Genomic DNA, 27,360 nt, shown 5'->3' with positions numbered 1-27,360 from the left:
CCTATGAAAGGTCCCTGGATATGTGAAAAATTGGCATAAAATGCCACGGAGGGTGATGGGCTCAGTTCACTGGCCTTTCACACATGAATGAATTAGAAGGAGGTGGCTCTGAGGAAGGTTGAAGATTTTTCTTCTCTATATATGCCCAAAGACTCTGGAAACAAGAAGCTGCTGAAATTCTTAAGCAGCTCCTATCAGGACTCGGGCTCCTTTTTTTTTCAGTGCTGGTGTTACTCCCTCTGCAAGGCCTCCTCTTAGCCTTTTTCTTCCCTCTCCCTGCCCAGCTCACCAGTTGGCCTCACCTCACTCCTCTTCTGACAGACCTAACGATTCCGCTGAGAGCCAACATTCCTCAAGTAACTTCTTTCTCTAACGAGGGACCATTTAGTAGATCATTTTTAAAAAATTATTACCTATTTAAAAACTACTCTAGGTCTAAAAGTCTTTCTTAGGTTACAGTTGATTCTCTTTTCTTTGCTAAAATGTATCAATTGAAAGATCCCACAAAGTGGCAGAATATGTCATAGTAAAGACTCTGAAGGAGACTATGAGTTGTTTATCTCTAAGATTTTAAACCAGAGGTATCTTTAATCTTCTTTCAGTATTTCTTGTAACCCTCCACTAATTCCTGGGTGTCAAGTACTTCATTACTTTTTTAAACTGTATAGCTTGATGGAAACATGACCTTTAATTGATGTTTTTGCATTCCAGACAAGGCTGGGTTTGGAAATAACTTCACCACAGTAGACAACAAATCCACAGCCCAAAATGTGGAAGGCATTATCGTCAGCGCCATGTTTAAATCCCTCATCACACGCTGCGCTTCAACTACACATGAATTGCACAGCTCTGAGAATCTGGTGAGAAGCTCGCCTCTTCTTCCCACAAGAGTTCTCTGTCTCTGCTCAGAAAAAAAGTTCTCACGTCATGGCTCTGAGAAAGAGAAGTTGATGTCTGAAAGTCTGTACTTTAAAGTTAAAATATCTATTTTCTCAGTGTCACCAGCAATTCACGGTGGAACCTCAGAAACACAGTTCTCCTCCTTGTTACTTGTTATCCTACCTGCAAATTGATTTATCTTATTCTCTGTCTCAGAGGTTCCCTGGTGGTTGGTATAATAGTTGCAAGGTACTTTGAGCCCTTCAGAAGGGAGATGCTAGAGCACAGCATGTTAGCTCACGAAATATTAAAGAACGTTATACACCAAGCATCTTTTGAAACAATACCTACTTTAAAAATTAATGCAAATATTCTGCTAAAATTATTATTTTTTGATTGAATGCTGTAATCTTTTAGCTACTCTTCATAAATGATTATGTTAATTAAACCACTGAAGCCACAAGTGGAGAGAGCCAGGCTATAAAAGGTTAGCGCTTAATTGCTACCAAGGAGATTGTGATTTGGGATACTAAAATGTAGATTAAGGCTGAAAAATCTGACACGAACAGCATTTAGATTTCTCTGAGGAAAAGGAGTAATTCCCTATCTTACCAATTTATTAGATATTGTGACTCCTAAGCAGAAATCAGCCTATTTACACATATGGACACTATCCACTAATCTACCTAAATCAAGGAAATTGTCTTAAGCTATTCTAAACAATTAAAACTATTTACTTAACTTAGATAAGCAGAATAAAACCCTAAACCAAAGGGAATTTAATTTTGCTGGTTGTCAAAGCCACAGTAGCAAGGTATTTAGAGCTTGAGAATAACATGGGCACCATCCATGCATTTGAATTGGTTATAGAAAGAAGTAATTTGTTAAGTTGATTATAATATATGTGAGCTCTTATAAATATTAGTCTATAAACTCAAGTATAGAAAAATACTGCATTCCTTAATTTACTCTGAATCATCTTTAGTTTGACTCTGAACCCCTATTCCACCAGAATGGCTGGAAATTGAACCTTAGTCATTCTTGGGTTTTTCCACTTCACATAGTGAGGCAAAGATTCCCAAGTCTTGGGTAGAATTTAGGGCCTGAGGAGCTCCATGGATTTCACTAAACTCTTCCTTCTGCTTTTCTAAAGATCACGGGCATAATTGTTTCAGTGATCTTAGATTTTGAAACCCAAAGCCATTAAGGTAAGTGTGTTTTAGGCTTCTGTGTTCTGCTTTGCCATGAACCTTTCCTAAGAAAAATAATACAACTACCTTCTTAAAGAAGGAAGAGAGAGGGGGAAATGCTGAGTTCAAAGCTTACTATCTCCTCGAAAAAGTCCTGCATATATATTTAAATGTTGAATCCCCAGTGTATTGATTTTAATAGCCCTACATCATCTTAAGTTCATAGTCAAATTCACCTTCAGATGGACATACATATTATTTCTTAATTCTGTCCAGCAAAATGCATCACCCTTGAATATCAGGCTCTGTTGGAAGTGTCTAGAGGACTTAGCATATTTTATCACAATTATGCAGAAAATTTTGAGAAGCTGAAATCTCTGAACAAAATTCTGATTGCCTTTTTTTTGCAGGCATCTTTTCAGAAGTCACTATTAAGAGAGAAAGATTAAAGCTTGGGAATCCAGTGGTTAAAAGTGTAAATTGATGTCTTTCTAATGATACAGCCAACTTTCTGAATATGAAGCATGGTAACAATTCTTTTTCACACTAAGGATGACAGGCAAGGTTCTTGGTAATGTAGCCATAGGAACAATGGAAAGGTGGTATACCATTGGTTTCATCATAGGAAATTGTCTTCCCTTTACGATTTCAGTGCTCATGTAAGCCCAAAGAATTACCTTTACTGCTTCCTATGAAAATTATACAATCACACAACAATCTTTCCTTCCCCACACTTTCCTTCCTGCCTCCGAATAGGGGCTGTACTGTGACATCCGTCAGCTGGTCCAGTTTATCAAAGAGGCTCATGGGAATGTCTTCAGAAGAGTGGCTCTCAGCGCTTTGCTTGATAGTGCTGAGAAGTTGGCACCAGGGAAGAAGGTGGAGGAGAATGAACCAGAACCTAAGCCTGCAAGCAGTAAAAGGTTGGAAGTTTGAGCTTTCTAATTATTACCTTTCCTGCACGGGTGTACAACTCCCGTGCAGGGAAGGTGGAACTATCTTACATTAGTGGCATCACTGGTGGTGGTCCAGCTGCAGCTTAGAAAGGAATGAGTTTACATCAAATAAATCCTGTCTCTGTATGAATCAGAGCTCAGTTGATCCTGAACTTTCATACACTTGAACTTCACTTTATTAGCTCTTAATTATATGGTAAAAATTTATCTGTGTTTTAGTCTCTTCTATAGATAACATACATTTTTGTCCAGAAAGGAAAAGCAATTACTGATACCATATCATCCTGTTCAGTAAGTAATATATTGAACACGGCAAAAGACAAATTAGTAAGCCATGTCCTGTTTTTCCTTCTAGTAAACATAAATATATTGTATGCCTATATTATGAGAAATGCCACTTACAAAGATGAAAAGAAACTCCTAAACTTAAAATTCTGCTTGCAGTTAATGGCTGTTTGCAACAACGGTGGTATTCTTAGGCAATAAGGTAGCTAGGTCATGAGTCAAATAGTAGGATATAAATTCCATACCAGCATAGACTCACGGTGACATGGGATTTGCAAGCATGTAGGTTGTCTATGACAGAGTGCTGTGAACTATATGAAGTATTGAGAAGTGGTGTCCTGCTCTGTTGTGACTGGCGGAATGCACCATTTACATAGGTCAGAGGCGGGAAGCGTTGTGGATAAAGGCCAGGTGTCTTCTGCACCTGAGGAATGTCGCAGCTTCATGTCTGGTCGACCCTCACAGACTCCAGAGCAGTAAGTAGCACTGGTTTTGTCTCTAATGTAGCAGGTTCAGCACTTTCCACCAGATGAAATTCTATTTTCCAAACTGCTGATTGTTTTTCATTTTTTGAACTTTGTCTTTCTTCTGCCCTTTACTTTTCATTCCCGAAGCCACTAATCTCTACAGGCTTAAATCACAGATAATCAATCTCATGCCTACAGTAAGCCTCTGGTATCAGTTTATTTCCATTTTCCTAATGGCAAAATCGAAAGCTTCTTGAAATTAGTGCCCCCAGAAAATTTGAGGATTACTGTAGACACCAAATATGCAACTTATTTCTATGCGAGGCTCATTTGCACTAATTCTTCTTTTGAAGACTACTTACCTACAAGTGGCATGATCAATATTTAAAATATGTACATCATTTTATAAAATATGTATATCATTTTACTTCCTAAAACCCTGATTTGTTTTAAATTATTATCCTTTTAGAAATTCTACAGGATATTGTAGCTTTTATGGTATTCCCTCTCCATAGTCAAGGAAATCACAGTTATCAAATAGGACCTTGGTAATAATCCATGACAAGCAAATGAAATCTTCAAAGAACAGTTCATATAGCCCTTCAAAATTTTAAAGACTGCCCCTATATTGGTGGAAAAAAAGTAAGAAAGAAGTAAATCAACTCTATAGGTCCAGGGACCATGTGAGCCCCAGTGCTTAGATGGGGTTAGGCCCATAGTAAACACTTAATATATATTTGAATGAATGAGTGAGAAGAATAGAATTGACAGATTACCATTAGGACTTTATTTTTTTAACTTTCTCAAAATCGAGCTTTAGTTTTTCCTTTAAGCAAGTCTTCAAGGACATGGTAAAAATCTAAACATAAGCTCTAGGGGAAAAATTAATATGAAAGGCAAAGTTCTATAGCTGAATAATCACAAGACTAGTTAAGAGTCCTTACACATAGAATCTATCCAGAAAAGGAGGACTCTTTTCCCCCAAATAACACTAGCAACTATTGAGCTAATCTGATAAATAAGAATGATATAATAGTAAATTGGATTTTAAAAGTGAAAGTTTATTTTCATAGGTAATTGAGTTTTGTGAATTGCAGAACATTTTTTTCTTCAGTAGTCTGTAAATCACACCTGATTTCTCAGGACTTAGCACCTGTCTCTTCTTTCCCCTTGAATGAAGATGCATATTTTAATATTGCCTCTACATAAAAATTTCCACTTGAAAAAATGTCATAGAATGTCAAATAGGGAACTTTTCCCTGATCCGAGTGGGCCCAGAGATGAGCATGCCAATTGTCTTCAGTTTAGCACTGGAGAAAGGTGGGTGGATGAGCCTGGCTCCTCCTTTATCTTCTTAAATGTCACATTAACTGAGAAATATTAAAATCAATTTTATATGCTCGTTTCTCTGAAACTGATCCGCACTCATTAGACAAAGCTGAAGTTGATCTAATTGGGAAAGCTGATAAATTGTAGCCTCCATGAATATTTTCCCACTCAGAACACATAGTCACGTAGTCATTAATGTGTCTCACGTTCCCCCAAAGTACGAAATGCTTCATACCCTGTGATCATTTGATACAAATAACTGAGAAATAAAATTCTAAAACACTTTTAAATTCACATCAAATTTTATAAAGAGGATACCTGGTTCAAAATAAGAATTAAAGGTATTTAGTACTCTGAAGAGATTTTTGGAGATAAAATCTGGATCTCAATATAAATATCTACAGAAAGTGATTGCTCTTACCCAGTACTGTCTAATTTAGACTAGATTCCAGATTCAGCCCCAAAACTTGTAAGCAAATCTTTACCAAGAATCCCATGAAAAAATTTCATGTTACTAGAGTATTTTCTATAACCTTTTCTTTGCAAATTACTAAAGTAATATATGTTGCTCAAGTTGATGAATTTGGAAAACACAGAAAAACATAGAGAAAACCACTGTAAACTTTTGGTATATTTTGTTGGGTACATTTTTGAGCATATATGTATATATAGACAAACATATTCAAACACTTGCTCACATGTGTACTTTTTTTTTATTAACCTGGTGTTATCCTATTCAATTTATTTGATCACTGCCTTTTAACTTTGCAATATATCATCAGCATTTCTCATATCAATAGTCTTCTAAAATAAAATTTTAATGACTACAGATCATGTCATTATATGGAAGTCCCATAATTCATTCAACCATTTCCCTAGAGTCGAACATTTAAATCATGTCCAATTTTTCAGTGTTGACCAATAATACTTCAGTGAGCATTTGACCCTCTTGTAGCTATATTTTAGTACATTACCCCGTCATTTCCTTGTGATAACTTCCTGGAGGTTGAATTTTTCTGTCACAGGTGTAGATACAAGCTTTGGATAACATATTACCAAATTACCTTCTAGAAAGTTTGGATTATTCTATCTCATTGCTGGCAGTATGATATTAACCATTACATTCTGTTTTCACCCTTAATCTTTGCCAGTTTGATGAGTGAAAATAGGAATCTCATTTAAATTGGACTTCTTTTTTTTTTTTTGATTTCAAGTGAAATTAAACTCTGCCTGCTCTTAGCCACTTGTTTTTTCCTATTCTGAAATACCCAAGTCAAAAATTCCTTTGGAGATGTCCCATTTATCTTACTGAATTGGATTAATTTTTTTTTTTTGCTTTTAAACCTTACCTACATTTTTTTTTTGTCTTAAGAAATATAGAGCCAGCCACTTGAAAATAGTTTAGTGAACAATTATGAGATGATGTAACCTCTGAGTGTCGTGATTTCATTTCATTTATTTATTCATTCAACTTTTTTTTTTTTTAAGTTTATTTAGTGCCAAGACTTATACTATACTGAGGTGAGGAGTAAGATTCGGTACTGTACATGCCTCAGGGAACTTAAAAAAAAACAGTTAAATATTTACCGACACTGTGTTTCTGCTATTATGACTCACACCTACAGATGAATACCTGCAATAATATTTTGTCTTTTTATTAAATTTAAAAAAATCACTTCAATTTGACAGCTTAGACGTGACTTTTCAGGATGAACTCAAAGAGTCAACCTCAGTCTCCCTTCTTCCGCTCCCACTCCCACTGTTTCTAAATCCCAGCCCTTCAAAGATCATCCAACATGAGTTGCCTAAATGTCATTGGCAGGAGGTAGAAAGAAATTTAAGAGACTTTCACAAGTGTTTTCAGACATTTAACTCTCGCCTCTGCTTGTTTTCAGTGATGAGCAAATGCAAGGCGGCAACTTGGGACGAAAAGATTTCTGGCGCAAGATGTTCAAATCCCAGAGTGCAGCAAGTGACACCAGCAGCCAGTCTGAGCAGGACACTTCAGAATGCACCACTGCCCACTCAGGGACCACCTCTGACCGGCGTGCCCGCTCACGGTCCCGCAGAATTTCTCTCCGGAAGAAGCTTAAACTCCCCATAGGTAAAAGTATGTCTGTATTTACTTATGGATTTCCTTATTTCCTCTCATGTCCTCAACTCACAGTTAAAACAAAGCAATGCATGGTATGGTAGAGAAAGGGAGAGACTTCAAGTCAAAGGCTGATGTGGACTCCATTCACTCATTTATTCATTTTTTTTTTAACAAATATTTCTCAGGCTCCTACTATGTGCTTCTATAGTGTGTAAAGACTATGTTAGGTGTCAGGAATTAAATGATGAGCAAAATCATGTAGTGCCTTAATTGGCCAACCTTATAATCTAGTAGGAGGTGTCACTAAAGCAGATCATTATACAACTAAGTATAGTTGTAAACTATGAATTTTATGAAGGAAATATACATAGTGTTATGAATTCATGCAACAACAAGATCTGACCCAAATGTGGAGGAGGAGGCAGGAATCAGAGAAGATTTCTTGAAGGAAATGACATTAAGATCTGCAGGATCCTTAAGGAAAGGAGGGAGAGCACTCCACGTGGTAGCAATAAAATGTGCAAAACTATTGGGGGGGAGGGGCGCAAAATAAAAGAACTGAGAGAAGGAGAAGAGTGGCTGCATGACTATGGTAGAGTGACAGGGGCCAGAGCATGCAGGTCAGGTTGGCTCTATACAGCCCTACATAGCCCAGGTGGGATGTTGGATCGAGGAGTAACATATCAGGTAAATTTCTTCTAAAAGATCTCTTCATGGAAAACACTGGAGCCTAAATTGATAAGGTGGTCCAGGTATAAGTAATGGTAGTTTGGACCGGACGGTGACTGTGTACACATGAAGAAGTGGAAAGATTTGAGAGGTACTTAGGAGGTAAAATCAACAGGACTTACTGGGAGATGTGCAAGTTGTTAGAGAGAAACATACATATTATGGTTTTACTCACCTGTGAGACTCAGGTTCTTTTTGTCCTGGTCTTACTTGATTATGTAATTTTACAGTCTAACACTGAACATTTTGATTCAAAGCAGGTGCACTGAAAACAATTTTTTTCACTTCTATTACATCGAGTCATGCAACTTACATTGTTTGTTGGGCACATGCTGACATTTCCACTTAAGAGATAATCCACTTAGGAGAAAAATGCTACAATGGTCTAATTTTTTAAAAATTATTAAATAGGAAACTGGCTGAAACGATCCTCCCTCTCGGGCCTGGCAGATGGCGTTGAGGACCTCCTGGACATCAGCTCAGTGGACCGCCTATCTTTCATCAGGCAAAGCTCCAAGGTAAACAGGATGTTTGTTACTTATGTAAGAGAATGCTGGAGTTGCTGATAGAAAAACATCAGGGCTGAGAAATGCTGAACACCTGGAGGGGACAAAGACAGTTGAAGAAACTCTTAAGTTGAACAAATTTAAAAAACTTAGATGAGCAATGGAAACTAAGATGATTTAGTAGTAGGCTATCATAAAGGGAAAAAGAAAAGTGTGACAAAAAGTATATATAAATTATAATGTAGATACATACGCAGGTGTTATTTTCCAGCAATTTTTAACTTTTTTATTTTTTTATTTATTTTTTAGTTTTTTTATAGTGACATTGGTTAATGAAATCCAATGTTTCAGGTGTACAATTCAACATTAAGGCATGCACACACACACATACACACTGTGTGTTCACCTCTCATAGTTAAATTTCTTTCTGTCACCACATATTTGACCCCCTTTACCCCATCTACCTCCCTCCTCTCTGGTAACTGCTAGTCTATAGCCCATGTCCATGAGTCTCTGTTTGTTTGTCCTGTTCGTTTGTTGCTTTTAGATTTATATCCCACATATAAAAAGGAACCTTCATACACTGCTGGTGGGACTGCAAATTGGAACCTCCATACTGTTGTCCATATCATGTGATTTTCTACTTTTTCTGTCTGGCTTATTTTGCTTAGCATGGTTATCTCGAGGTCCATCCGTGTTGTCACAAATGGCAGTATTTCATTTCTTCTTATAGCTGAATAATATTCCATTGTATATATGTATCACAGCTTCTTTAGCCAATCATCTATTGTAGGACACTTTGGTTGCTTCCATGTCCTGGCCACTGTGAATAATGCTGCTATGAACAATGGTGTGCAAATATCTTTTGGATATCGGTTTTCAAGTCTTTAGGGTAAATACCTAGCAGAGGGATTGCTGGATCATATGGTAGATCAATTCTTAGTTATTTTGAGGAACCTCCATACTGTTGTCCATAGTGGCTGTACCAATCTGCAGTCCCACCAGCAGTGTATGAGGGTTCCTTTTTCTCCACATCCTCTCCAACATTTGTTATTATTTTTTTTTAACATACATGTACAATTCCTGACATCTCAAGCTCCTAGCCAAAGATCCAGTAATTCTATAGAGATTCCTTTTACATGTATATATGTGTACGCAACACCATTTATTCTCCTTCTAATATTTTTTTTCACTATCTGAGCCATTCTCCCTATTGAAAAACATAAAGAAATTCAGTATGACTTTTCACATTAAGTGCTTTTTCATAATACTGTTAAGCAATATAGCAGCATACAATTTGGAAAAGGTAATGATTCTCAGTGAAATCCATTTCTTATAAGAATCTTCCCTATGAATGATTCATGGGGTGGTCACTGTAATTTTCAGCATATGATAAATTACATTTTTCATATACAAATTATATGCTTACATTCTTCTTTAAATCTCATGAAAACTGGTTTCCCTTTGTTTTAAAAGTAATATTTTGAAATTACATAAAAATATCACAACATTATAAGACATTTAGAAGACTATTTATAATTCCTCCTTCACCTTCCTTTTGCTGAAAAAATTGGCCAAAAGTATTTGAGAGTCTTGCTTTGATGAAAATTTTGGGTACTGTTGGCAAGATCAAGAACACATTTTAATTCTTAGAAAAAAACCATGGTATTACGCTTTAATTATATTTTACTTTATAACTAATTTATACTAGATCTTCTATAGAGATTTTAAATCTTCTATTTGGCTTTCACTTTGGTTTGATTCTCAATTGTGTTGTTGTTTGTAAAGGATGAATATGGCTTTCTGTTACTGAATTCGAGTTTGGACTTCATCAGAATAAACTCTAAGAATACCTCAATTTTTTACTTATTTTCATAGTGTCTGATTATTTTATTTTGAATCTATGACCAGGATCCTCCTTCAAATTATAGTTATAGGTGATGTCTTTTTTAGCACATGGGAATCAACTGTACTGAGTAACCAGATGTGGAAGTCAAAAGAACTGAAGTAACCTTCATATTGTAAATGACTTATATTTCAAGGCAAGGGTTAGTATAAACACAAAGAATTGCCTTTGAATTTAGTTATCTGACTATTTTCATTTTTTTTCTCAGGTCAAATTCACCAGTGCTGTAAAGCTTTCTGAAGGTGGACCAGGGAGTGGAATGGAAAATGGGAGAGATGAAGAAGAGAATTTCTTCAAGCGTCTTGGTAAATGTTATGTAGCCTAAGAATTACATCCAGCTTTCATCATGTAGAACAAAAATTTGATTAGATAAAATGGTCCATTTTCTATTTCCATTCATGTCTTATACATTTCTCTCTCATATGTGTGTTGTACCACTATCTATAGCTTCTCTATTTGTTATCAGATTGGTTCAAGAGACATTTATGAAAGCCCTACTATGTTCATCATTCCCAAGTAATGAATACTACCCACAGCCTTTACAAAGAATAAGACATAACCTCTTCTGCTGTTTGTCCTTTACTAAAATCCAAGAGCTTTAAGGAACCTTCAGATATCCTTTTATCCACCCACTTATTTTTTTATTTTTAATTTCTACTTAGAAATTCTGCACATTATATCCCTGACAGATGGCCGGCCACCCTCTGAACACTTCCACCGAGGGGGTGTTTATTACTTTACAAAGCAACCTGTTCCAGAACTAGACAGCTTTAATTGTTAGAAAGGCTTTCCTTGCATTCTGATAATATGCATAGCCGTAAATTTGGTTCACTGGTCCTAGTGATAACATGGGTAGCCACAAGCGTGTGCGTGCACACACACACACACACACAATGCTGGTTTCATCTATTAGCCATTTCATATGCTCTCCTTTCATCTCACTTTTCTGTGGTTAAACATTCATTCCTTTTGTTTTCCTTACATGAAAGAGTCTCTAGATCTATCACCATCCTGATTCAATTTTCCTATGTATTCTAGATAGATTTTGTGCTTTACAAAATGTGGAGCTTCAGGTGGAATGCAACATACTATCTTTGAATTTAATCAGTGTAGTAGATAGTGGAACTATTAAGCTCCAGGGATATAGTGCATGAATACATTTAAGACTGCATTATCCATTTTCACATCACATACTTGGTTTATATGAAATTTTGGATTAATTTTTGCCAGCTCTCCTTGACATGAGTATATATCATGCTTGACTTTGATGTAACCATTATTAATTCTTCATCTCAAAATAAATAAAATTTTAATTTTATTGACTTTAGAGTCATTAAGTCACTTGTCCAGGAAAGAATTTAAGAAACAAAACCCAAACTAAGTTGAATTCTGAATCTTTTTTTTTAACAGTTATGCTATAAAGGTCCATCTGCAGAGATATACCCATTTCCATGTTTTTACCTAGGTCATTGACGTTCTTACCAAACAGGACAAAGACAAAGATATAACTCCTAGAACACTTTTAGTTGACTTTTATTAAGTAACAATTTGTGGGTACAGTTTTTCAGCCAATTAGATAACTTAATTTACTAGCGATTGACAAATACTTTTCTACTTAATTACAGAAACATCAACAGATTTTACCAAAAAATATCTCACTGATATCTTTATAACTTTATCTAAAGGATGGATGTAGCTTAGTTCAACATGATGTATTCTTAATGAAACTACAGTGGTTTCTATGATACTTCTGTTTTTTGTTTTTTGTTTTTGTTTTTAATATTCCTGTCTATCTAATTATCTCTTATAGAATTTGGCTAGGGCACACATCAAGTTTATTTGTCTACAGTTTCAAGAATTTTCCTAACAACCCAAACCTTTGTCATTTTCAGTCCTTTTGCACTCTTTCCACTCTTCTTGATATTTCAGAGAAGATACATCTAGGGTTTAGAACCATCAGTGTTATAATGAGATTTGTGTGGTAGTTTTTTGAGGATGAAGTGTGGAGCTAAAATGTGTTCTTCAGGTATGTGCCATCTTAGCTAGCTGTCATTTGACTTGTTAGCTAGATGTCATTGTGATCACATCTCTAAATTCATTCTGTGCACTAGAGTGTAAGTTGAAGGAACTAAGGCTTAGACTCAGAGAGCAGGGTCTCTTAAATTTGGTGCCTTCTTAATGAACCTTTTCTGTACTTTTCCATTTGTGAATTTTTTTTTCCTTGGTGTAAAGGACGAAAGCAGAATCGAATTGTTTACCCTCCTTTGATATCCTTACATTCTCTTCTTCAAGTAATAGGACTATATGTTTTCTGTTATTTTGTTTCAAACATGTTATCATTAGCATCCTCATAAACTCTAGTTCATTTGTGTTTTTCTCACCACTATGTCTATTTCAGCCATTATTGCGTACATTATTTATATTCTATTCACAAATAGAAAAGACTTGATGTGGACTAGTCATAGAGCCTGATTCTAGGGTGAGTTTGTGTTAGCACTACTTGAAATGCAGACAATCTCTTCCTGTATGTCTAGAAGACAAAAACAGAAAATCTAGGACTGATATTTGGAATATTTTATGTACCTTTTGACTGGCAAGAGAACATGGCTTGTACATCATCACTATTATCCCATGTTCTCTGGTTTGTTGAAAATTATAAAAGAAATTCTGTGAGATAATTTTGTCGGAATCTCTTGCAGAAGACAGGTTCTAAAGAACCAAAACAACTTTCTCTGCTAATCTAAGTACACTGTATTTTGCAACTAATTATAATTTGCAACAACATTGTACTTTGCCCTTGCCCATGTGAACATCTATCTTTGAGCATACTTTTGCCCTTCCTTCCTCCCTTCCTCCCTTCCTCCCTCTCTCCCTTCCTCTTCTTTCCCTTCCCTTCCCTTCCCTTCCCTTCCCTTCCTTTCTTTTTCTTTTTTCCTTTTTCCTTTCCTTTCTGTTCCTTTCCGTTCCTTTCTGTTCCATTCCATTCCTTTTTTCTCTTTCCTTTCCTTTTTTCCTTTCCTTTCTGTTCCTTTTTTCCTTTCCTTTCTTCCTTCCTTCATCTTTCTTTCCTTCCATTGAAATCTATGTGTATAAATGATCCCTGTGCAACCATTATAGATATATTGTCCTTTTCTTTGTTATTTAAATTATTTTAATTTAATTACATATTTTCTCTGTTTCTTTAAAATTGTTAAAGAAAATAAACATCAAATGTTCTTATCATCAATTTTAATGTATGTAGTACTCAAAACTTCAATGCATTAAGATAAAATGCAATAGCCAATAGAATTCTTTAAAATCTCCAAAATTATTCAACAAATGAAAAATAAATCTGCTGAACATTTAACAAAACTGAAATTGTGTTCAGAGATCAGTTATTTTTTTTCTTTTGTGTTTCCATATTCATTGAGAATATTTCATTTTAGAAATGTCTCTGAAGGAAATTATTTCATTAATGAAAGCAATGTTTTTTAACTGATTAACAAAATTTACTGAATACATTCTATATGCTCAGCTTTGCCATAAACTCTGTAGGAAATGCTGCTTAAAGAAATACTAGATTTCGAAGTACTCCTTTTTAAATTTTACAGCTTATAAAAAATGCATTCTGTGTAAATTATACCTCATTATTTTAATGTAAAAAAAAGCAAATAAATGCAACTAAAATATATTGAGACTAAAAAAAAATTCATCATGGCCAAGGAAACCAAGAGGCATCCTTATACCCTAGTAAGTTTATATAAAACATTGATAAAGAAGAGATACATTTTTATAGCCAAATTACTTTTTAACATTGCTTTTGGTATTACACTATAAAATGCCAGCAGGGTCCAACTTCACAGTTGTCACATGGATAATGTTGACTTATTTCTTACAATAAGTTTTCCTGACATAGTCACTACCTTCACCAGGATATGAAAGTCTGACTTCTTTCAACACAAACATCTGTGTAGTCTAGAGACACAGTGTGGTGCAATGGTACGCGTGCATCGAGACCTAAGTACACGTGGTCCTTAGGTCTCGATGTGAATCCTGACATTATAAACATTCTATTGTATGAACTTAGACTGGGCCACTTAACTTGTCCCTTCTCACTTAATCTCTCTGTCTTCGTATTCTCTCCTCTTCTCTCTCTCTTTTTAAAACCATCTTTAAGATCTATTTTATAGAACTGTTACAAAAAATAAACAAAATAATATATAAAATATTTCATATAGTACCTGACACATACTAAATGCTCAAAAATGGTAGCATATATTATATTGTTATCTAATAATGCTGTATAGATACAGTGGAAACTTTCCACTTTTACTTGTAGCATGCTCCTTATGTATTTTAATACCTAATGGATTTTAAATCCTAACCTTAGTAATAATAAAAAAAACTAGATTCACTTAAGAGAAAAAAATCTTATGATTTGGGGCCTATCTTAAGTTTGAAGTTTAAGGGACTGTTAAGGTTATACTTTTTTTAATGGATGAGATTTCCTCTGATATGTGTAACTATTAAAGGACTGTATATAAATGAGTACTAAAGTGACATACAGATAGGAAAAATAACAGGAGTTTCCTGTTCTTGTAGCTTTGGTAATGCCCTATGAATAAATAGAGTAGCATTTTGAAGGCAGCAGTCTACAAACAAGGTTTTTCAGGATATAATTTTTCCTCCTCTGTAGCTTTTACCCATCCTACTTTGTGCCATTTGAAATACTGTCTTCTGAATTTTTTTCCACCATCGGATTCTTCTTGTGCTACTTCCTTTTGCAATTGATATGAAATTCTCTACGCTAACTGAAAAAAATTATGAAGGTGTTGAATATGGAATTTTGAATATGGAATACTTGCATCTGAGAAGGAAACCTTCCCACAAAGAATGAAATATGGGAAATTTTTATAATGGCATTTTAATTATATCCTGAGCCATTTTTTGTACTAATGAAAAGTTTCGAATGCAGACAAAAATAGAAAATGGTCCAACAGACCCTAAATATCCATCATGCATTTGCAATAATAATCAAAATATGTCCACATTTGCTTCATCTTTTATGTTTTTTAATGTGTTTTAAAACAAATCCCAGACATCATACATGCATTTGCCTTTTATGTTTTTTAATGTGTTTTAAAACAAATCCCAGACATCATACATGCATTTGCCTGTGCTGAGGTAGTAGATGGGAAAATGAGGCAATGGGTGGGAGGAATCAGGGTATTCTTGACAGAAGAGGTGAGAAAACCATTTTAGGAAAGCAGAGCTGTGACTTCTCAGTGAGGACCAGAACTTAGTAACATTGCAAATAAATGGTGTGAGCACAAATTAAGCCAAGCTCTAAATCAGTGGGGGAGGGTACATTCTTAGATGTCAGAGTTACATTTCAGAATCATGAGAAGGGGCTTGGGCCTGGTTTTAAAAATGATGTTCAACATCATAACTTTATATATGAAAAATTAAAAATTTATACATATTAGAAGCTATAGAAGAGTGATGAGATATTTAGATTTTTTAAAATGTACTTGGGGATAAACTGATGAAAAATAATACTTTGTATTATTTTCCCTTAATGTGGGATCTTTAGACTTTCTGCATCAAAATCGGTGATGTGTTTGTAAAATTATACATGGCCCTCAGATCTATCAAAATCTCTAGTATGTTAATAAGCTCCAGACTGATTTTCGTTTGTAGGTAACTTAACTATGGAAAAATAAAAGGATAGGGATCAGTGGTTCGCAACTTCTAAGCACAGTGTGGGGTCAATCTGGCTACATCGTTGTCATCTGGGAGGCTTTACAAAGCACAAATTTTTACACTCCATATCCAGAGATTCTGATTCCGAAGGTCTGGATGAGATTCAGGAACTTCGTAGATAATTTCGATACACAGCCAGGTTTGGCAATCCTGGAATTAAACAACCAGGCTCTAAGGTCCTTTACAACTCTAATAGTCAGTGATTCTTTGCATTATAACTGAGATATCAAGATGTTGTTCTAGATACCAGTTTATTGTCACAGATCTGAAATTGCACAGTGATTGCATCTTCTATAAAAATAAAGATTAGTTGCTTATTTCAAGAAAAGTCATTTTAAATATACCAAGAGCTCTTACCAGTATTAGAGAGGAGACCTGGTAGCAAAATGATCAGACCCCATACTTGAATACTTATGTAAGACCTCACCTCTATATGTGCTATGTGTCAACAAATCCCAAAAGTCAGGGTGAGTCCAAATAAGCATTAAGATAAAAAGAAGAAAGGTGGAGTTAGGGAGAAAGCTTTTAGCCAACACTCCGAAAACCATTGTAACAACTTTGATGCTCTTTTTAAATCTGCGATCCATTGCACACTGTCTCTTCTATTTTTCCACCATAGGTTGTCATAGTTTTGATGAACATCTGTCTTCCAACCAAGATGGTGGAAAAAGCAAAAATGTGGTGAATCTTGGGGCAATCCGACAAGGCATGAAGCGCTTTCAATTTCTGTTAAACTGCTGTGAGCCTGGCACAATTCCTGATGCATCCATCCTGGCAGCTGCTCTGGATCTTGTAAGTTATTGGAAGAATTTGCCCACCTTGTTCCCTATGCCAGTTAATGCCATTAATGGAGGAATCCTAATCCACACTGTGGGGTTATCTTTTCTTTTCTTCTCTTCTCTTTTCTTTTCTTTATTATTTTCTCAAAATTAGTATCAAAAAGAGGAAGAAAGGTGGTGTGGTGAGAGAAAAAAAGGCAAATCTTAATATGTTTCGGGAAGTAGAATATATAGCATCATGATGAAAAGTATGTGAGGGCTCTGGAACCAGACTGCCAGGGTTAAAATTGTGCTGATATTTACTAGCTAAACCTCTGTAAAACAAGAGTAAGAGTTATATAATATTATAGCTACCTCCTAGGGTTGAGGATTAAATGAGATATCAGATGTAAAGCCCTCATTACAGTGCCCGAAATATAGTAACTGCTCAATAAAATGGGTCATTATTATTATTGTTATTATTACATTATTCTTGGTCTTATGTCTATTATTAGTCCTATTATTAGTCTATTATTATGTCATGTATTAGTCCTTTACACACTGAGTCTTAGTTTAATTGTCAGTTGGAGAGAAAGTATAAAGCAAAAATCAGTTTAAATTAATTGACCAAAAGTGCATTGAACATGTTATGGTATTACATACATGTAAGGGATTAAAGAGTAATGTGGATTTTGATAGACAGTGTTTTGGTCAGGTAAACTAAGCCCAGATATGAATTTGAGCTCAGCCTCTCAATTTCCTTTATTTACCTTCTGGTTTAGTAAACTCTTGAAACAGTGTATAACTACTAAGTACAAAGTATAAGTAAATATCAAGAAATAAAATATTTTATATTCTCTTTTGAGAAACAAAAACTAAAATAGACTTTATTACAACAAAAAGCTTGAAGCCTGCCTACGAATGATCCTAGGTTTTACAACACATAAATAAGCGACCACTGGCCACTTATATTGTATCTTGGAAAATCATCCAAACATTATGTAATTCATGACATTTTTCTGTGACATATGCAACTATGGTTCTCAGGATATTTAGTGACCACAAAGTATGTGGCTTTACTGAAGCCCAAAAAGCAAATACCACTGCCATCACCCAAAATTATGACTTGTCATTATATAAGATTTTTCAGTCAGTTTCCCATTCCTGGATATTGGCGTTTGCAAAGACTTTTGTAAATTCCAAAATAGTCAATGAGCATTGATATATGCTATGGTGAGTGTAAAATATAGACAGTCATAAGTCTCCAGGAGACCTGAGGCTGGTGGCATTAAACAATCAAAGAACAAGAGATGCCTGTTTAAAGCATGAGAGCTAGACCAGGCAAGGAGTCAATCTCTTGTTTTCTAAATGGGAAAGTGGTAACTAACTTGTCACTCCTTTGAGTCATGCTTGGTTCTTAACCACATCTTGATCTATTCCAAAGGAACAGATTAAAATAAATAAATGTAACAAATTAATAGGGAAAGGACAAACAATTCAATCGAACATTTAAACAAATAGATAAGTACACGAATAGCCAGTTCACTGAAAATACTAATAACCAGTAAATATGCCCTCATCTTATTTTACTTAAGAAATGCTCATTAAAATGTCCATACATTTTTATACTATAACTCTCAGATTTTCAATGATAAGAAAATGTTGACAGAGTATAAAATATCCAACACCACTGCATGGTGCAGGATTTGATTAGAGAATGGAAGGAAATCTTGAAATAACAGGGTAATAGTGAGAGAGCAATAAGAATGAGTGGACTTGGCCCCTCCCTGAATAGTAATTTTGGACTAGATGTACTCATGGAGGAGGGGCAGTTCTTACCGTGTCAGTTATATCAAATGGCATGGGTGGTGCAATTAAAAAGCCTAGAATCAGTGTGGCTTACAAGATATTCACTGTGCAATAATTAATTAATTCCAACGATGTCTTCTGAGAGCTTCCTATGTGCCAGATATGGTGCTACCTATTAATGATAACACAGCAAAACTCAGTGGAGAGCTTCACCTGGTTTGTACCTTTTCTTATAAAGATGATATTTGTATAGTGATCTATTTTCCAGACTTCCTAGTGTACAGTATTCTAAAGTTGATAAACTAATGGTTAACATTTACTGTGTGACTACTCTGTTTCCAAAGGAAAAAATTGAAGCTCAGAAAGGCTAACTAAAAGACTAGGGCTAGAAAGCCCACAAAGGATAGTGGTGGATTAGAACCTAAGTCTGTCTTCATAGAACTTATAGATTCTATTCTACTATCTTGACTCTCCCATTTAAAATATATGTGCAATCACTATAGGAACTTGCTTTTAAACACGGAAAAATAGTAATTTTTGAATTTTTTACCTGATAGTTCAAATGTGATTAAGAGTGTAAAGATAACTGAAGCTAGTTGAATGGTTGTTAAGTACACAATAACAATTGTCCATTAGCATTTTACAGGTGGTTTAAGCTTGTAGTGTTCCAAAGGTACCGTAGTGTCTATCTTTGTCTCAATCCTAAAGTCACAGCTACTTTGGAAGTTTTTAGATGAGTGAGGCATCAAATTTCTCAAGCAACTGCCCAGTAAGATTAAGGAAAATAATAATAACAAATCATATCATTTAAACTTATTGTTGAAATATTGAGAGAAAGATATAGGCCCAGCTGGCCATACAAATTGGAAAATGATGAGATAATAGCATTTGGACAACTATCAGCAAAATAAGTACCTGATGACAGAGATAATAGATTGTCTTTCACTCAGTGGAAAGGTCCAGGCCCCACACTCTTTTAGAGATCCTGAGCTGACATCTCCACATAAATATGCATTATGCAATGAACTTTATTGAGCAGCTTTTTTCATTCCTACATTTTCTACATGAGAGGACAAAGCCCCAAGAGCTGAAGTAACTTTGCGCAAGATCTTATAAGTCCAGTTGGTGCTAAAACTATTAACTAGTCTTCTGATTCCATTCAGGAGTCTGTTAGCAATATCATATGCTTTCATATTATATGTAAAAAAAAAAATTACTTAATAATCGGAATGAGTCTCTCTTGATACATTGAAAATATACTTAAATGTGTATGGTCTCCATAATAAAAAAAGATTGTGAATGATCTTTAATGGTCCAAAAACATTTGACTCTTTTAGAAAGTTTTCTTATTGTGCAACCACAAATGAATACATAATACGAAAATATAGGAGATTTTCAATTTTAAAAATTCATACCACACATTCACCCTCTAAAGCAGTGATTTTTAACATATTGGGGGCATAGACTTTTTTAGAATTGTATAAAAACTGTCGAAATTCTCCCAAGAGAAGTTCGCTTATAGACAAAATTTAGCATATGATATCAGAAGGCTCCATGGACTCTCCCCAGAAAACATCTCTGATACCAAAAAGAACTCACTCTCAAGGCATTATCACTGGCAAAATGAGACTCTTTAGTCAAGTAATTATAATGATTTTATTAACGTTTATGGATGACATAAAAACAGAAGGAATAATTGCTTCCTACATGGAAAGCTTTTAGGTTTTATATACAATATGTGGGCATGGGAGAAATATGAGGTTTGTCACAAAGAGAATAACACATTTGAAGGTTTGAAAAATAATCCCAATAGAACAAATTCTTACTGGTTTCTGAATTGCTAGTTTAATACTGAATTAATTATTCTAAATTAATACTGGTTTCTGAGATTATTTTAGGAAGAATATTGATGAAAACTGTGATACTCAAGTCTCTTGGATGCTGAGATTTTATTCCCTCTCATCGAATGTTTCCATATCTGTCTGATTTCCAACTGCTGTAGTGCTTAGATTTTCCGGGGAGATGTGATTTGGGGGTTTCCAGATGCCAGTATATTCTATTCCTGGCTGTAGCTTGACTCTTACCATTAAGTTGGGCTGAATCCCGTGGAAAACTTAAAAGCTATTTTACCTCCCCAAAATAAAGCTTTGAGCAGATAGTTACCAGATGACTCGACTCTCCTTTTTTCACTTTCCTGTGGAATCTTCTTGGCCTTGGTTAACCTTCTCAATTTTATCTATCTCATGGTAAAAAATAAAATAAAGAGAGTTCGATGCTTATAAGCAATGTCTTTTGTGCCTCAAAGCAGAGAGGCATTTTCTGATCATTATTGATGTCTAGTGATAAAGTAGCTGCATTAGAAAGTAATGAGCTCTTTGTGATTAGACTGGATTCAATGGGAGCCAGCGCACAGGGGGCTCAAGAATTGGATGATTTGTGCAAGTTTTTTGAATACCGGAGAATCTTTGATTCTAGGTCAAAGCCAAGGAGTATGCTGAGGACAAAGATCAGATATCAGATATCAGAATCAGTCAAGATTTAAAGGAGCCCATTGGTTTCCATTATGAGACAAAGAGAAAGAAACCAGATAGATCAGGTTGGTTGAATAAAAGGGACAAGTGATGATGGTGGTGATGGTAGTCATGGTGGTAGTGGTGGTGACAGCAATGGTGGCAGATGTGGTGGTAGAGGATGACAGTCGTAACATTTTTATTACACTTGATGGTTTATACAAAGTACCTTCACATGAATTATCTTATTTTTCATATGAGAGGAAAGGATCAAGCCAGGAAAATGGTGCCTAAATAAGGGCACACTTAAATTTCAGTTTCTCATTTACAGAAAAATGAAGGAACTAAAGTCACTTGGGAATTCTGACAAGTGGACTGAGAGAAAGGGAAATGTAGCTTCATGTCCTGTGTGCTTGAATTAAAGTAGCATTCTGTGTTTACTGTTATTTGGACAGGTGTGACATCTAAGTTGTTCGTACCTATTGATCTGGGTTAGGAGTTTCTCAGGATTACTCTTTCACATATGTCTTCTGCTCAATGTGTTTTAAACTATTGTTTCTTCTGTATTTAGCTTCACTTCATATCTGATCTCATCTGCTTCCTGACTTTCAGAAATGCTTCACACTCACAATGTTTTTCAACGCATTCGTAGTTTCAGTCATGTGTGTGAATATAGATGGAAATATGAATATAGAAATATATAGAGATATAGATGCAGATGAAGATGACAGATGACAGATATGCAGATGTGATACAGATATAGCTAAGATACAAATATAAACATAGTTATAGATTCTACCATTTCATCAGATAGGATTTGGGAGAGATGGGGGAAAATGAATGTGTTCAGTTCATCATCATATTCTATCTAGTCCAATACTTTCTCTCATCTCTTTTATTGCTTGCTTAAAATTATTTTTAAGTGCAACTTAAATACAATTTTTGCATTATGACATAATTTTTATTTCAGAACTATTTTGTTGCCATAATCATAGGATTTAAATGTGGTTTTTTTTCAAGTTTGCAGTTTTCTTTAGAATCATAGTGTTAATAAATGAAAGAAATACTACAAATGTCAATGTTCAAAGTCTTGTCAATCTGAAGGGTTTGTTTTAGACAATCCTCTTGTCATTATTGCTATGACTACTAAACTGAGGGGTAATTGGTTCAATTTTAAGTCCAGCACAGCTCTTCCTCATACTCTTTAGTATAAATTTAATAGATCCAGCTGTAAGGCATTATTAAAAAGACATGTTTTAGAAAGGACTCATTTTACTTCTAGGTTTATGTAATCTACAAGCACAGAAAAAGAAAAATTAAGTGGTTCAAACAAAAGGCACTTCTGTCTGTTTTCCATATATTTTAGGTGACTATTCTATCCTTTAAAAAAATCTAGTTGAATATATAACATTTACAGACAGTGATTTATAATTTATTGGTAATTTTTAACATGAATAACACTAGTAATAATGCCAGTTTACTTTAGAAACAATTACATGAGTATAAGAAAGTCAATGAAAAAAAAGGTAAGATCATAGAATTTCCCCTCGTCTGTGGATGGAGAAAACCTAATTCATGTGAAATTACATAGCCTTGTAACTAGATCACTTTAGGAATGATTATATAATTTTTATCAAAACTGGGACACTTGAGAGGGAAATGAGGTGCATCAATAACTATACCAATTAAATAGACATAAACTGGAACTCTCCAGGGAAAATGAGACATTTGTTAACTACAGGTATGGTCATGCTTTCAGGTCCACTGCATCAAAATTAATCTACATTGAGGCTTACCATCACAAGACTAGTTGATGATCAAAGCAAAATAGCTCCTTTCAAGGAAATAGAAATATATGCATAAGAGGAACTCTCAAAGCAAAATAATATTGTGTTCTCTTTCGAATCATAAGAAAAATTGAAATAATTCAGTAGTAATCACATGTCATCAAATTATTCCCTTAATTCTGGTGGTCCTTCCATATTATTAAATTTTTAAGAATATGTCTAACTATGAAATGTAGCATAAAAAGAATACATATCATAAATATTTACAGTAAAGAAAAAAATTTAGATGTCATGTATCTACTACATACATTAAAGAATAGGACATTTCCAGTTTCTTTAAAGTCCTTTGTATTCCCTTCCCTGATCACATACCTCTACCTTCCAAGAAGACACTGCTGTCTTAAACTTTGTTTTAATTGTTCCTGTGCTTGCTTTATTTTGCCACATGAGTTTATATCCCTAGGGAATATATACCTTTGTTTTCCTTTCTTTTGCTTAGTTTTGTAATTCATTTAAGTTAAAGCATGATATCTTCTTTGTTTGACATTAAGTTTAAGTTCATCCTTGATGCATTTAGCATCAATACATTAATTTTCACCCATGAATGGTATTTGTTGGTTTGAATATACCACAATTTATATATCCATTCTATGTCAAATGGACATTTGTATTTTTCCCAAAATTTTGGCTATTTTGAACAATGCCTTCATGAAAATTACTGCATGTCTGCCTTGATTCATTGGAGTTTTGTAAATACACCTAAGAGAGAAAATCAGGCATCATTTTACTATATGATGCCAAAGCATAGTTTCAACAATTAAACACAGGCACCAACAGTGTAGTAAAAGCTCTAATACGTGTACTGTCAACATTTTTATTTTTACCTATCTGATGTGTGAAAGTAACAATATTCCATATTTGAACCTAAAGTTTGGAATATCTTTTCATAGGTTTATTTACCATTCATGTTTAACTTTGGCAAAAGATTCCATTAATGTCCTTTGTTTATTCTTTTATTGGAAGATTGTTTGTCTTTGTTAATAATTTTAAAAGAGAATATAGCATCAATAATAATCCATTTTCTCTTCTTACATTGCATCATCTCCCAGTTTGTAGCTCATTTTTTCTTCATTCCTTAATGTTAGAGAAAATTTTAATTTAATGTAATTTAATTAATCAAAATTTTCTTCGATGGATAGCATTTATGTCTTTTTAAAGATAATCTAAAGTAATAAATACATTCTTATATTTTCCTCTAAAAGTTTTAAAGTATACATTTCATACTTATCTTTAGCTAGAATATGCTGTGTGAATGGTATAAGATAGGAATTTGTTCTCTTTATTTTTTTCACATGGAAAAATAATTGTCCTCACATAATAAATTTACCAGTTCATACTTTATTCTCTGATGTGCAGTGCCATCTTAATCATGTGTCAGGTTTTCGTGCATGCATGGGTATGATTCTGAGTTTCTTTCTGTTCCATTCCCTGTGTACCCTGAGTTGATCTACTCTGTCTTGATAGCTAGAACTTTTAACACCATCTTGGCTATTCTTGGCTCTTTGCTCTTCCATGTGAATTTTATAATTAGCATGTCAGGTTCCATGAAAATCTTTTGATTTATTCTTGGAATTACATTGAGTGTATAGATAAATTTAGAGATAATTGAAATTCAAAATGAAATTCAGATCTGAGTTGATTATTCAAAAGTTTTATTTCTTCTTAAGTTAGTTTAAGTAATTTTAATTTTTTCAGTAATTTGTCAGTTTCACCTACATTTTCGTATTTGTTGGTGTAAAACTGATCGTAACATTTTATTAGTTTTTAATCTTTGCAGCATCTGTCGTTATTTTTATTTTTATTCCTAAAATCATTCCTTTTTTTTCTTGATTAGTTTTGCCAGATATTTGTCAATTTCATTAGTCTTTTTTAACGCCTTGTGGATTCTCTTTATTGTATATTTGTTCTCTAATTCATTAATTCTTGCTCTTATTTTTATTATTTTCTTCTTGCTTTAAATTTATCATATTATTCTTTATTAGTTAATTATCATATTATTCTTTATTAGTTAATTGCTTAGCTCATCTTTTTTTTTTCAAAACTGAGCATTTAGCTATCATTTTCCCTCTAAGTACTATTTTAACTACTTGCTATAGATTTTGTTAAGTTATATTTTTGTTATAATTTATTTCAAGTGCTTTTTAATTTCTTTAATGATTTTCTTTTTGACCCATGGGTTATTTAAACATATATGTGTGTGTGTGTTTCAATTTATAAATTCTGGGGTTTTGTTAGGTATCCATTTGTTATTGATTTCTAACTTCATTTTCAGATACTGATTTTTTGCAATTAATTTAGACTTGCATTATGAAGTGGAACATTATCAATTTTCAGTTTTTATGTTATGTTAAAATCTCCACTATGATGGCAAATTTGTTTATTTATACTTGTAGTTTGACAATTTTTGTTTTATTTATTTAGAAGTAGACTATTTAGAAGTATCAAATGTATGTGGTGCTTTGAACCTTTTATCACTATCTAGTGACCCAGTTTATTTCTAGTAATGCTTTTTACCTTAAGATATATTTTTCTGTGATGCTAATATAGTTGAAACAGTTTTATTAGGTTAGCATTGGTCTAGTATGATTTTTTTTGTGAATGCTTTACTTTCAAATTTTCTATATCTTTGTATTTTGGGTATGTCCCTTGTTTTAAAAAAAAATGCATATATTTGAAGTTTTATACCATTTTAACAATCTTTTTTTCTAGAAAATTTAGTTGCATTGCACAGATTATGATTACTTATATAAATTCACTTCTGCCTTTGCTTATTACATTTTTTTTTATTTCATTGTGTTTGTATTGTTTTCATTTCATGCTTTCTTTTAAATTGTGTTTGATTTTGTTTTATTTCTCTTGCTTTGGTTTGGTTTAGCTTTGTTTTATTTATTTTCCTTTACTAGTTTAGAAATTATTATATTCTATATGTTTTTTAATTGCATATATATTTAGCTAAATAAAGTCTAAGATTAATGAACATCTTTACTGTTTTCTCAAAATATAAAAGACTGTAGATAACCCCAACTGTTGTTCAAGATTCAGTTTTCCTTTTTAGTTTGTTTGTTTTAACATTGACAAAGTGGAAATGTTTAAAATTAATTTTTAGGAAAATTATTTTAAAATTTACCCCAAAACTTAGCATATTCTTTGCTCACCATTTCTCCTTGCATCTCAGACATTCTTTCTAAGATCTATATCCTTCTTCTGAACTTTCAAAAGTTTCTTTAGTGATGATCAGTTGGCAGTAGCTCTCTCAGCGACAGTTTACTTAAAAAAGACTTTATTTTGGTCTCATTCTTGAAAGATACTTTTACTGGAATTATAATTAGGCTAAGATTTTCTTTCTGTACTTCAAAGATATTATTTCATTCTCTTGTTAATTGACATTCCTTTATAGGTAATCTGTTCCTTCTCCTTCCACTAGCTATTTTTAATATCATCTCTTTATTATTGACATTTTGACATTTTACTAAAATGTTTCTAGCTGATTTTTCTTATTAGAGGCTCCTTAAGCCCCTGAATCATGTAATTGGCATACATCTATTCCGAATATTTTTCAACTATTATCTCTTCAAAGATTGTGTCTTTCACATTTTCTATAATCTTTACTTGTATAAATTGAAAAGATGTATTATAGATTTCCCCAGGTTATCTTGTTTTTGACAACCTCTCATATTTTTTATTTCTTTGTCTCTTTCTATGCTGTATCTTGGGTAATTTTCTGAGATATGTCTTCCATTTTGTCTCTTTTTTTCAACTGTGTCTAATCCCATGGTTCTTAACCAGGGATAATTTTGCCCACCAGGGACACTGACAATATCTGGAGGAATTTTTGGTTGTCGCAACCTGGGAATTGCTACTGGTATCCAGTGAGTAGATACCAAAGATGCTGATAAACATCCATAATACATAGTATACCCCCTACAAAGAAAGAATTGTCTCGTGCAAACTGTCAATAGTGCTGAAGTTAAAAAAACCTGATCTAAAAAACCAACATTATCTGTAAGCATGTTAAAAATGCAAATTTTCAGGCCCTGCAACAGATCTACTGAATCAGAATCTCTGGAGGTGGCACCAAGGAGTCTATTTTATCCATATTCTGAAGTGACTCTTATGCACAGTCAAGTTTGAAGATTTCAGAAGCTCGTTTAAAGTATTCTTCCAGAGAGGATTTTTGTTTCTTTTCTCAAGCACCTGAAAGCATCACCAACCTAAGGTCATGTTTTAAACTATTTTTTGAGGACAAGGAACATGGAAGTAGTACCCATTCTCATCCAAACTTACATGAGAATGTAGGATTTTGATTAGGAAATCTCATAAAAGAGTCCCTCCTTTCCTTTCCTTTCCTTTCC

At 33.9% G+C, this 27,360-nt stretch overlaps 1 protein-coding gene across 2 annotated transcripts in view; it reads left to right on the top strand.

Annotated features, from left to right (window-relative positions):
* The window catches only part of UNC80 (unc-80 homolog, NALCN channel complex subunit), a 188,215-nt gene that overhangs the window by 52,478 nt on the left and 108,377 nt on the right, over window positions 1–27,360 (top strand). For both annotated transcript variants that reach the window (XM_011369629.1, XM_011369628.1), the window contains exons 17-22: window positions 2,826–2,992; window positions 3,688–3,786; window positions 7,002–7,216; window positions 8,342–8,448; window positions 10,551–10,647; window positions 16,704–16,876. In XM_011369629.1, the coding sequence (XP_011367931.1) occupies window positions 2,826–2,992; window positions 3,688–3,786; window positions 7,002–7,216; window positions 8,342–8,448; window positions 10,551–10,647; window positions 16,704–16,876 (858 nt within the window). The remainder of the gene's footprint in view (window positions 1–2,825; window positions 2,993–3,687; window positions 3,787–7,001; window positions 7,217–8,341; window positions 8,449–10,550; window positions 10,648–16,703; window positions 16,877–27,360) is intronic.

This window comes from Pteropus vampyrus, unplaced genomic scaffold (genome assembly GCF_000151845.1).
Source record: "Pteropus vampyrus isolate Shadow unplaced genomic scaffold, Pvam_2.0 Scaffold152, whole genome shotgun sequence".
NCBI classification, from domain to species: Eukaryota; Metazoa; Chordata; class Mammalia; order Chiroptera; family Pteropodidae; genus Pteropus; species Pteropus vampyrus.
This window is presented reverse-complemented; position numbering and strand designations above follow the sequence as displayed.